The sequence below is a fragment of the Microtus oregoni genome, unplaced genomic scaffold (genome assembly GCF_018167655.1).
Source record: "Microtus oregoni isolate MIOR12 unplaced genomic scaffold, Mior012 000036F_ref0000092, whole genome shotgun sequence".
NCBI classification, from domain to species: Eukaryota; Metazoa; Chordata; class Mammalia; order Rodentia; family Cricetidae; genus Microtus; species Microtus oregoni.
The window spans coordinates 9,659,222-9,670,925 of NW_024543095.1; the positions used below are offsets into that span (position 1 = coordinate 9,659,222).

The 11,704-nt window shown below is 43.1% G+C and overlaps 1 protein-coding gene across 2 annotated transcripts; it reads left to right on the forward strand.

Moving 5' to 3' along the window:
* Ndufaf7 (NADH:ubiquinone oxidoreductase complex assembly factor 7) lies at positions 1-10,811 on the forward strand. Of its 2 annotated transcripts, XM_041631134.1 has the most exons (10): positions 5-64; positions 331-494; positions 1,650-1,730; positions 2,743-2,853; positions 3,860-4,073; positions 5,187-5,245; positions 5,696-5,806; positions 8,752-8,895; positions 9,866-10,039; positions 10,457-10,811. In XM_041631134.1, the coding sequence occupies exons 1-10, from the start codon at positions 16-18 to the stop codon at positions 10,670-10,672; spliced, it is 1,323 nt and encodes a 440-aa protein (XP_041487068.1). In that variant the 5' UTR covers positions 5-15; the 3' UTR covers positions 10,673-10,811. The 2 variants fall into 2 exon arrangements, with proteins under 2 accessions (XP_041487069.1, XP_041487068.1); XM_041631135.1 differs by lacking the exon at positions 331-494 and having other exon boundaries at positions 1-64.
* Positions 10,812-11,704: the final 893 nt, after the last annotated feature.

Below are 11,704 nucleotides of genomic sequence, written 5' to 3' on the forward strand. Positions count from 1 at the left end.
CGGAGCCTGGCCCCGATGTGGTTGGGGATGAATGCTTTGGTGAGACGTGGAGTGGCCCGTGCGGGTAAGAGTCCTTGCTGCAGACTCCTGTTTCCATGGAAACCGCGCGTCGCAGCTCCTTGGTTCCTTGGTTGTTTTCTGAGCCCGGAGTTGGGGCCGGAAGGCGGTCCACGGAGAGGCTTGGTGGTGGGGTAGTCGTGGGCTCCGTGCATCGGGTTCTGCTATTGGGGCGACGTTAGTAACAAACAGGCTGTCTTGCAAGGTCTTGCAAGCTTGCGCGTGTAAATGAAACGGAGATTTCTCATGCGGGTGCTTAACCGTGCTTTTCAGGCATTCCCTGTATTTGGAGAGGGAAATGCTTCAGCTCCGGGAAGGAGCCGGCAGAAAGCCACCAAGTGACGCCGATGCTGCGGCATCTTATGTATAAAATAAAGTCTACAGGTCCCATCACTGTGGCAGAGTACATGAAGGAGGTTTTGACCAACCCAGCCAAGGTAAACACAGGGGAGCGCGAGCCTCGAAGGGTGTGTGTAGACACAGGAACCCGAAGGCCCCGAGAGCTGGCAGAGGATGAGCAAGCTCCGAAGTCCTTGGGATGTAGTTTAATCTGTCAGTTGATCAGGCTGCGTTAATTCAAGGGCAGTGCCAATAAAGAGGTCAGGGCAAATTTCTGCAGTGGTTAGGTGCGACAGAATGTGGTTGGAATTTCATGAGTTAAAGGAAAGATGATTTTCTAACTGTGTTGTGTATTTCACTGCCGGAAGGGAGCGCTGTATTTGTGAGGCCGGCCTTGAACTTGTGGGGTCTTTATGTTTTCTCTTCTGAATGCTGGGATTCTAGGTCATTTCCCCCTGCCTGGCTACAAGTGAGTCTTTCTTGAAAGTTAAGTGTTATGGTTAAACTTGTGATAAGAAGATAGTAAGACATGATCTTCTCAAATAATTAAACCTAATCAAAGTAACAATACACGTATGAAAAAAAAGTACTGGATTTAGTTTTGGGTTGGCAGTCAGTGGAGTTGTATGTGAGTAGACTGAACTGATAAGGATGCCAGGAGGACCAAAAAGGGAAGAAATGAGACTGCATTGGCATGGGAGTAGACAAGCAAGGCCAGTTTTTTTTTTTAAAGCCCACTTTTTTTTTAAAATTGAGATACATTAATTATATAAAAAGTACCCAAGTCACTGGTATATAATTGGATGGATCTCTCTCTCTTTCTCTCCCTCTCCCCCTTTCTCTCTCTCTCTCTCTCTCTCTCACACACACACACACACACACACACACACACAGATTTTCACATGAAACAGAGTATCACCCACAGGCAAGACTAACTTGGGAGAGGAGGCTGCAGAGGTGATTAGTCTTCCCATGTTGGACTGGGGGAGCGGAGAGAGGGCAGGGACGGTAGAGACTAATATTGCATGGCTCCAGCCCTTCTTGAGGAGTGATTGTTTTTCTATGAGTTTTGCAAAATGATTACTACCATGTAAAACTTGGGTGAAGACTCTGTCTTTCTCTTGGTTATTTCAGAAGAGATAATTTCCTTGGTAAATAGTTATGTCACTGTATGCATGAAATAACATTTTGGAGGAGTAGTTTTGAAAACCTTATTTGAAAATTAATCTTTTCCATTTCCTCTTCTTACCCAGGGATATTATGTGCATCATGATATGCTAGGAGAAAAAGGAGACTTCATAACCTCACCTGAAATAAGTCAGATCTTTGGGGAGGTAATGCCCAATGTGTAGACCGTGGAAGAAATGAATGCCATAAACACTGAGAGCAGACCAGGCTCTGCTAGTCTGTAACAGTGTTTTATGGGCGTGTGTGTGTGTGTGTGTGTGTGTGTGTGTGTGTGAGATTCATCAGATAGTTCACATTTTTTTTTTTTTTTTGGTTTTTTGAGACAGGGTTTCTCTGTAGCTTTGGTGCCTGTCCCGGAACTAGCTCTTGTAGACCAGGCTGGCCTCGAACTCCCAGAGATCCTCCTGCCTCTGCCTCCCGAGTGCTGGGATTAAAGGCGTGTGCCACCACCGCCCGGCTGATAGTTCACATTTTTAAAGGGAGTGGTGGAGAGGACATTTGGGAAACCTAGACTTCATATGTAAAAAAAGAAATGGAAAAATATGAAGGAAGATAGAAAAAGTTTGAGGAGAACCATATAAAATATGAGATTGGAAAAGGAGAGAGCAAAACAAAACAAAAACCAAAAACCAAACCTACAATGATCCCTGGCACTTCGAGCTAAGACATAACCTGCCTACAGGGGTCTCCCTGTAAGTAACAAAACCATGGTTCATTTGTTTCCCCCAAAGTACCTTTGATGACTTAAAAATCGGAAATTGTGCATAAAGAGAAGTGGAATCTAGGTTTGAGAGACATTGATTTCAGCTAAGGGTGGTGTAGTAATGTCAGTCATGAGAGTAGGAAGAAATGGCACAGTTGTATTTTCTGTGTCCTTTGGTTTTTCAAACGCTATTACCTTTCTGTAAGTGGCTGCTTCTCTGCGCCATGGGGCCTTTTGTAGGAGACGGACTTAACAACATTTGCTCTTAGGGTAAGCTTCCTCTGCTGTGAATGCCCTGGCAATCCCAGTGAAGTTCCTGTGTGTGTATCTGTATATATCTGTGCCTGTCTAATACCATACATAGAATTATTGCCAGATGTTTTGGGTTTTGTATAAAGTACGTATTTATGTATAATTTTATGCTGTGACTCTGTAATTTTTTTTTCTTGTTATAGCTACTAGGGGTGTGGTTTGTAAGTGAATGGATCAGCTCTGGAAAAAGTACTGCTTTCCAGCTGGTGGAGCTGGGCCCAGGTCGGGGTACCCTCACTAGAGATATTTTGAGGGTAGGTAGTAAAAGACCATTTCTAAGTCATGTAGATTAATCTTTCTGCTTTTGACTGAATTTGGGATTTTAACTGATCTTCTGGGTTTTCAGTCCTTCTTCCTAAATCTTATATTTGTCAGCTAAAATACAATGTCAGAGTAACGTGATGGTTCATTACTTATTTTTGTCTGTAAGCTTATAAAATGGAGGGGTGTTGTATAGGCTAAAAATATAAAATGTTTGGATGATGTCATTTATGCCTTCAGTACTGAATTGCTAGAAGATGGATAAGATGTGTGTATTTTCTTTTTTTTCCCCTGTATGTTTACAACAGTAAAAAAACCCAACAAACTGTTGTGTAGCAAAGGGAAAATTGAAAATGTTTTTTAATCTCAGGGTCAGTTAAGTAACCAATGCATTTAATTTAGTTCTGAGGATAGTTTCATCATGTCCCCAGACATTTTATTTCCTTGGACATTTAAATTTTTTTTGATCGAAAACATTGAGGGGTTGCTAAATCCTTTAATTTTTAATAGTAAATTGTTATTAAATAGCCAGTTTATTTTATATATAAATGATGTATGGTTCTAATACTGTTGCTGGAGAAGGACTTGGGTCGGGGTTACATCTCTAACAGTGAATACTCTTGTGATATAGTAAATGTTGGTGGTGAGCAGTCAGAAATTCGTCCACGTGACACACTGTGTTTGCCCGTGTGTGGTGCGTTGGCCCCATAGGCTCATATATTTGAATGCTTTGTTACTAGTTGGCAGAACTGTTTGGAAGATAAGGAGGTGGCCTTGTTAGAGCAGGTGTGTCCCTTGGCAGTGGGTTTGAGGTTTCCAAAGCCCCACCATGCCCATTCTCACTCTCTGCCTCCAGCTTGTGGATAAGATATAAGCCACCGCTCCAGTACCATGGCCGTCTGCCTGCTACCATGATGCTAATGCTTTCTTTTCTAAGTTGTCTTGGCTATTGTCACGCGATAGGACAATAACTAAGACAGTATTCTCATTTTGTCTTAGGTGTTCAGTCAGCTTGGGTCTGTGCTAAAAACCTGTGACATTTCAGTCCACCTAGTAGAGGTGAGCCCAAAGTTAAGTGAGATTCAAGCACTGACACTGACGGAGGAGACGCTCCCTTTGGAGAGAGATACTGACTCCTTGGTGTACATGAAAGGTGTCAGCAAGTCTGGGATTCCAGTCTCCTGGTACCGAGATCTGAAGGACGTCCCTAAAGGTATGCTTCACATTGACTTAAGGCAGAGCATTGCTCAGGACCCCTCGCAGCCGTGATGGCTGGTAGCGTTTTTCCGCAGCCTGACGTTAGTGCTTCCAAGTCCCTCCTTTAACGTGAAGAGCTGACTTGTCCTTTCCTAGCACAGGACGTTATGATAGAAGATGCCGTGTATTTCATATCTTTTTTTTTTTAGATTTATTTATTATGTATAGTGTCTACCTGCATGTATCCTTGTAGGCCAGGAGAGGGCGCCAGATCTTATTACAGATGGTTGTGAGCCACCATGTGGTTGCTGGGAATTGAACTCAGGGCCTTTGGAAGAGCAGGCAGTGCTCTTAACTGCTGAGCCATCTCTCCAGCCCTCATATCGTTTTATAGGAAGCAAACCAAATGAAAATGTAAATCTCTGTACTTTGCAGTACTTTAGCTAGGATAGTACTGATGATGAAATGGCCCAAAGCAGCGGGCTGAAGAAAGGGATAGTGGATGGGTTTCCTCATTAATCTCTTGAGAAACCTTTACCTTCCCAAAGGCAAGCAAGGTGTGGGGATAAGAAGCCCTGTACTTGTCTAGTCTTTGACGACTGGTAAGGAGGTAAGCTCTCCAGCAAGACCCCAAAGGCCGTTTCTGGCCTTAGCTTTCTCTTTCTCAGGTACTATATGAAGCTCACATTCCTTCCCCTCTCGCACATTTGAGTCTCATTGCTTTTAGGAAGTTCGTGATGAAGAGTTAGCGGATCATGGGGTATTTCCGTTCTCAGGTCATTGGAAACCTCTGGGTCCTGACCCCTTAGGGGTTGACTGACCCTTTCACAGGTGTTGCATGTCAGATAGCTTGCGTATCAGACATTTACATTATGATTCATAACAGTATCAAAATTACAGTTACAGAGTAGCAAAGAAAATAATTTTATAGTTGGGGTCACCACATCACAAGGAACTGTATTAAAGGGACACAGTGTCAGAAAGGCTGAGATTCACTGCCATAGAGGATAGTATAGAAGCATTCCAGGCTCCAGTGCTGAAGAACTGGACACTCTCTTTTTTATGGTTAATGTTCATTAGAATTGTTTTGAAGTGCTGAATCACTAATTTTTCTTGTATTTTTAAATAGGATACAGCTTTTATCTCGCCCATGAGTTTTTTGATGTTCTTCCCGTGCATAAATTTCAGGTATTGATGGAAAAGTCGTGTGTATGGTTAACTAAGGCTGTGCATTGAACTATAGTGCTTGTCCACTGCTTGCTCAAGTCAGTTTGAGGTGGGATTTTCATGACTATGAATGACTGAGAACAAAAATGAAATAGCACCCAGAATCTTCACTCCCCTGGGAAGCTTACTCTGAACTCTTCGTTTTGGGATGAAGACGTCGGAGGACATCCAGTGGCGAATGACTGTGTCACTGAGGTTGATCTGGGCAAGTCTTTCAGCGCCGTCTATGGCAACCGCTATGGCCAGTGTCTCATGTAATGGGGTCGTAGTCAGATCGCTCGCTTGCTCATGTGGAGGTTGCCCTCCTGAGCAGCCCCGTGACGCTTGCTTTCTACAGCTCTGCTTGTTACGGCTTCTTCAGGACATGATGTTTTAAGAGCTTGCAAATATTTATTTTTACGTTTTGTTTAGAAAACCCCACAAGGATGGAGAGAAGTGCTTGTTGATATCGATCCACGGGTTTCAGATAAGCTGAGGTTCGTCCTGGCGCCTTGTGCAACCCCAGCAGAAGCCTTCATTCAAGTACGAATCTGAGTTTTTCTTTCGTCACTGCAGAGTAGTCTGTCCGGTTTTCTTGGCATTTTAGCTTCTTCCCAGTGCTCTGGAGTGCTGGCAGCACGTGAGATGCTTTGTAGTGCAGTCACAGTGACAGCCCAGACCTCGAGTCAGGACGGGCTGAAGTTGTCTCTGTGTATCATGTCGCTGCTGTGGAGGAAGACGGGGCGTTTACTCAGCCAAGTGCCTCCGAAGACACATGCTGCCATGTGAGCCCGTGTTTATCTGAAGGCAGTGTGCTGTAGGCCAGCCAGTTAGGTACATTTCCTGTCATCACAAGAGCACAGCTGTTTGGTCACATGTGAACCCATACCCACCTTTGATCCCACACTGTGGACAGATTAACGGCTGCTTTCTGTTGCCCTTAAGGAAGGATTCCCAGAGCTTTCTATCTTTGAACTGTGCAGAGCTTTTTTTTTTTTAATATTTATTTATTTATTATGTATACAATGTTCTGTCTGTGTGTATGCCTGCAGGCCAGAAGAGGGCACCAGACCTCATTACAGATGGTTGTGAGCCACCATATGGTTGCTGGGAATTGAACTCAGGACCTTTGGAAGAGCAGGCAATGCTCTTAACCACTGAGCCATCTCTCCAGCCCCTGTGCAGAGCTTTTTAAAAATAGTTTTATTTTATATATTGGTGTTTCCCCTGCATGTCTGTGTGAGGGTGTCGGTTCCTCTGGAACTGGAATTAAAGGTGATTGTTAGCTGCCACGTGGATGCTGGGAATCAAGGTTTTCTGGAAGAACACCCAGTGCTCTTATCTGCTGAGCCATCCCTCCAGCCCCAGGGCTGTGTTTTTAAAGGTCCCCAGACAGCGTGTTAGCCTCAGGAATATCTGCGCTTCACAGTGTCTTTTTTTTTTTATATTTATTTATTTATTATGTATACAATATTCTGTCTGTGTGTATGCCTGCAGGCCAGAAGAGGGCACCAGACCTCATTACAGATGGTTGTGAGCCACCATGTGGTTGCTGGGAATTGAACTCAGGACCTTTGGAAGAACAGGCAATGCTCTTAACCTCTGAGCCATCTCTCCAGCCCCTCACAGTGTCTTTTTATTCCCACTTCTCTACCCCAGAAAAAGGTTTCTTGCTCTTAAGAATTTCCCAGTTTTTGAGCTTGGCGGTGGTGGCGCTTGGGAGGCAGAGGCAGGCGGATCTCTGTGAGTTCGAGACCAGCCTGGTCTACAAGAGCTAGTTCCAGGACAGGCTCCAAAGCCACAGAGAAACCCTGTCTTGAAAAACAAAAAAACAAAAAAAAAAAAAAGAATTTCCCAGTTTTCAGTTTTCAAAACGTACCTACTTGCTTTTCCACAAACTATAAGTTATAGCACCAGATCAAACACTTGTGGGCAGTTTTCCTGTTTTGTACAATTCTGCCTGAATGACAAACCTATTTATAAGGCCACCAAAGTGCCACCTCCTCCCTGAAGTCCCCGTCCCTGGGAGTAGTCTCCCACAGTTCTTGACTAGCACTCACTTAGAGGGGTGGGATCTCCTTGCATTAAATGGGCCTTAGGGTGCCAGGGGTGCAGATCAGTCTGAGGAGCTATGGGAATCAGCAGGTGCCCCCAGGCTTGCTGGCAGATGTCTCAAGAGGCTGGCTTTGATTTTTGGAGCTACACTGGCTTATCTAATATCGTTAGGGCTAAACGTTTATTTTACTGAATCCCCACTATAGACCCAGAATTTGTTCATCAGAACACAGACAGAAATCTTGTCATCCCCTGAGCAGCAGGAATTACTGGGGTCTGCCCCTAAGTCTGTGACTCGACTTCTCCTGTGCCTGCCCCATCACAGGCAAAGACATCACTGTAGCTCATTACTTTGTTTTCAGGTGTCACAGGGAGTAAAGGATGGTGGGCTTCCATAGGGAAGATGATAACAAAATTTCACAAGCCTGTCACTCGTTCATAAAGAGATGCCTGTAGATGCAGGAAACCGCTGGAGTGCTTTCTGCCTTCACGGAAGGCAGCATGGTTGCTCAATCTGATTTAGTCGAATTTTTATAAGTTGTACTTTTATTTTTTGATTTTTTTTCAAGACAGGGTTTCTCTGTAGCTTTGGAGCCTGTCCTGGAGCCTCCTAGCTCTTGTAGACCAGGCTGGCCTCGAACTCACAAAGATCTACCTGCCTCTGCCTCCTGAGTGCTGGTATTAAAGGCATGCGCTACTGCCACCTGGCCCCTAAGTGGTGCTTTTGAAAGTATCTTTTTGAATCACTATTAATGTTAGCTGGCCTCTCCGCATGCATACAGCCCAATGAACTATGTTTTCATATACTAATATAGGGAAATGCTATTATAATAAAATGATACTGCACTTGACTGTGTGGGAGGTTCAGAGTACATATGCCTTTTTAAAAAAACTATAAAATATAGGGCGGTGGTGGCACACGCCTTTAATCCCAGCATTCGAGAGGCAGAGGCAGGTGATCTCTGTGAGTTCAAGGCTAGCCTGGTCTACAAGAGCTAGTTCCAGTACAATTAGGACTGTTACACTGTCTCGAAAACAAGCAAAAATTCCAAAAAAACCAAAAAAGTTGTCTTGTTGGGTGGTGGTGGGGCACACCTTTAATCCTCGCACTCTGGAGGCAGAGGCGGGCGGATCTCTGTGAGTTCGAGGCCAGCCTGGTCTACAAGAGCTAGCAGGCTCCAGGACAGGCTCCAAAGCTACAGAGAAACCCTGTCTCAAAAAAACAAAAAATAAATAAATAAAATAAAATATTGAAATGTCTACAAACTTAATGTCCAACATGAAAAGAACCATGTTCTGTATAATGAAAGGGATGTCATGCAAAACACTGTCTAGATCACATTCACGTTGAAGTCATTATAACTAAGAAATGTTCAACTTGTAGAAAGTGAAAACCAGTTCTCTCAAGTGACACCCTGTGATTCCCTCACCAGCACGATGAAAGAAGGGATCATGTAGAAGTCTGTCCCGATGCTGGCGTTATCATACAGGAACTGGCTCAGCGCATTGCACTCACTGGAGGCGCTGCCCTCATTGCCGACTATGGTCACGATGGAACCAAGACAGACACCTTCAGAGTACGTATCACACAGGGGCACGCTTGAGTCCGGCTCCATTGCTGGCCTGAGTTCACCGAAGGCTGCCTTAGCTTGGTCTTCATGGTGTCTGACTTAGTTGTGTTCATTTTAGAATGTTAATTATGCTGGTACAATTACCCATAATCTGAATCTTACAGTCATTCTTCCTTAGTGTAGAGCCTGGATATGCACAGAGCCCAGGAAACATTGGAATAATACAAATTTTGGGAAAGATTTTCTTCATATTAATGTTTCAGCCCTGCCTTCATTAAAACACACACACACACACACACACACACACACACACACAAAACAAATAACAAAAGTTGCTTTGCACATTTAACCTAGACATTGCAATCCAACTATTTTAACATGTTTTTCTATCCATGTATTTTCTTTTATCCTTCCTAAACACTCTTTCTAAATGTTCTTTAAATATGACAAAACGTTTAAATATGTTGAATATTCCTTCATAGGAGTACGTAGACCTGAAGGCTGTTACTCATTTTCTAGATGAGTGGTTCTTTGTTTCTAGCTCCATTATTATTGGGAATTCTTACCTGGGAGAACATGGTGAGACTGATGATCTCTAGCCTCCTCCAGGATCGCGGTAGGGCAGGCCTAGATGGTGCAAACGCCCATATTTTTAGGTGCTTTGGAGTCTGATTGACAGGTAAGTTTTGTAAACTACTGCCTAGTGCTGACGACCGGAACTTGCCACAGCATTAATGGGAATGGTAAATAGCTTTAAGTTAAGGGCAACATCTTCAGACATTCTAACCTTGTATATTCTGTTGGGTTTTCCATGTATCACCTTGTTTGGAGAGAGGATGTCACTGCCTAGAGTGTAAACCACAAATTTAGGCCACACTTTTTAACACTGACAATGTAAAGAAGTGTTAGTATGCTATCCTTTCTGTAATCTCAATAATATTAACGAGAACAGTCAAAACTATTCTTTATATTCCAGGGCTTCTGTGGACACCGGCTTCATGATGTCTTAATTGCTCCTGGAACAGCCGACCTCACAGCTGATGTGGACTTTAGTTTTCTGCGCAGAATGGCCCAGGGAAAAGTAGCTTCTCTGGGGCCAGTAGAGCAACGGACATTTTTAAAAAACATGGGCATTGATGTCCGGCTGAAGGTAATGGTTTATCTCACTAACATTAAATATCTTCATTTAAAAAGTTATTTAGAGGACCCTCTACCAGCTTCATGCTGTGGTAGTGAGCAGAGCCTTTGCAGAAGGAAGAGCTGGGATGTGGCTCAGTTTCCTGTTTCTATATGAGGTTGAGGCTCCCAAGAAAAACATGCTCATGGGTCTGAATTTTATAGTTTTGTAACTCCTTTTCCAAGGACACTTCGATGTTCTTACAGAGCAAATCACCTGGGACATCTGCTAAAGATGCAGGTGTGTACATTTGGGTCACAGCGTCTACAGATGTAAGCACCCCGTGATCACATCTGGGCATTGCTCTGCTGGAGGACTGTAGTCACTGTTAGTGCTGCAGCGGGGAAGTCTTTCTGCAGTGCCCTATGTTAAAGACCTTTCCCCCTCCAGATTCTTTTAGATAAAGCAGATGAGGCGTCCGTGAAGCAGCAGTTACTGCGGGGGTATGATATGTTAATGAACCCTCAGAAGATGGGAGAAAGATTCAACTTCTTTGCCTTGCTACCTCATCAGAGACTTCATGGTGCCAGTCAAGAAAGGAATGCCCGTCAGTCAAAAACCCCCACATCATCTGTAGCTGGGTTTGATGAACTTGTTTGGCAGTGATAGTTCAACTTGGACTTTTTATACCTCAGTGTGCTTTAAAAATCAAAATAAAAGAAACTCATTTTGTATATTGAAGGTAATGTAATGTTCAAACTATTTATCTCTTTGCAGTCAATAAAATAGCCTCTTTTACATAAATTCAATCAAAATGGTTGAATGTTCAAGGTTATAACTAACTCGTGGTACAATTGTTTGCAACCTAGTGAAGTAGTTTATTGTGATATCAAATTTCCTTTAATGAAGCAAGTTGCTGTATTTCTATTTACTTTTTAAAAATATACATGAGAACAGGTTGGTGTGTCAGAAACAGGAAGTAAGGTAAATGGTTATCTCCAGAGGTCTGAGTCAAGAGCTCTGGATATTATTTTTTACAGAGGGAAAAGCCATATATTCTGATAGAAGGATCTCTGAGGTTTAGTAAATAGACAAAGTCAGATGCAAGAGCTTCTAGTGTTGATCCTGGTCTTGCTGACGGAGAGAATGAAATGAACATGCTGGTGTGACTTAGTGTCTGTTCTGTGGTGTGCATGTGCGGAGAGAGGATGAAGGACAAGAGTTGATGGGGAAGCAGGTGTCAGAAGGCTTGATCTGTGGATATTAGTACAGATTAATACTAACATTTTAAAGAATAAATGTAAAAAAACCTGCAGCAGCTCTGATTTGTACTGAAATAAGAGTTTAAGAGTAATATAGAGGGCTGGAGAGATGGCTCAGTGGTTAAGAGCATTGCGTGCTCTTCCAAAGGACCCGAGTTCGATTCCCAGCAACCACATGGTGGCTCACAACCATCTGTAATGAGGTCTGGTGCCCTCTTCTAGCCTGCAGGCATATATGCAAAACAGAATATTGTATCCATAATAAATAAATATTTAAAAAAAAAAGAGCAGTATAGACTATCCAGGAATAATTTCCTAAGCTGAGTTTATTCTGTATTTTCAGATAAATGTAAAATTTTAGTTCTGTAATAAGTTGTCATTTGGTCCATAGAACTTTTATATTAATATTGTAAATGAGTTTTCTTGGGAAGTATTT

Bases quoted from the DNA above. Each gene is read 5' to 3' on its own strand.
- Ndufaf7 (XM_041631134.1), top strand. From the start codon at position 16: ATGTGGTTGGGGATGAATGCTTTGGTGAGACGTGGAGTGGCCCGTGCG. The intron at 65-330 runs GTAAGAGTCCTT...CGTGCTTTTCAG, and splicing joins ACGTGGAGTGGCCCGTGCGG to GCATTCCCTGTATTTGGAGA. The intron at 8,896-9,865 runs GTACGTATCACA...TTTATATTCCAG, and splicing joins CCAAGACAGACACCTTCAGA to GGCTTCTGTGGACACCGGCT.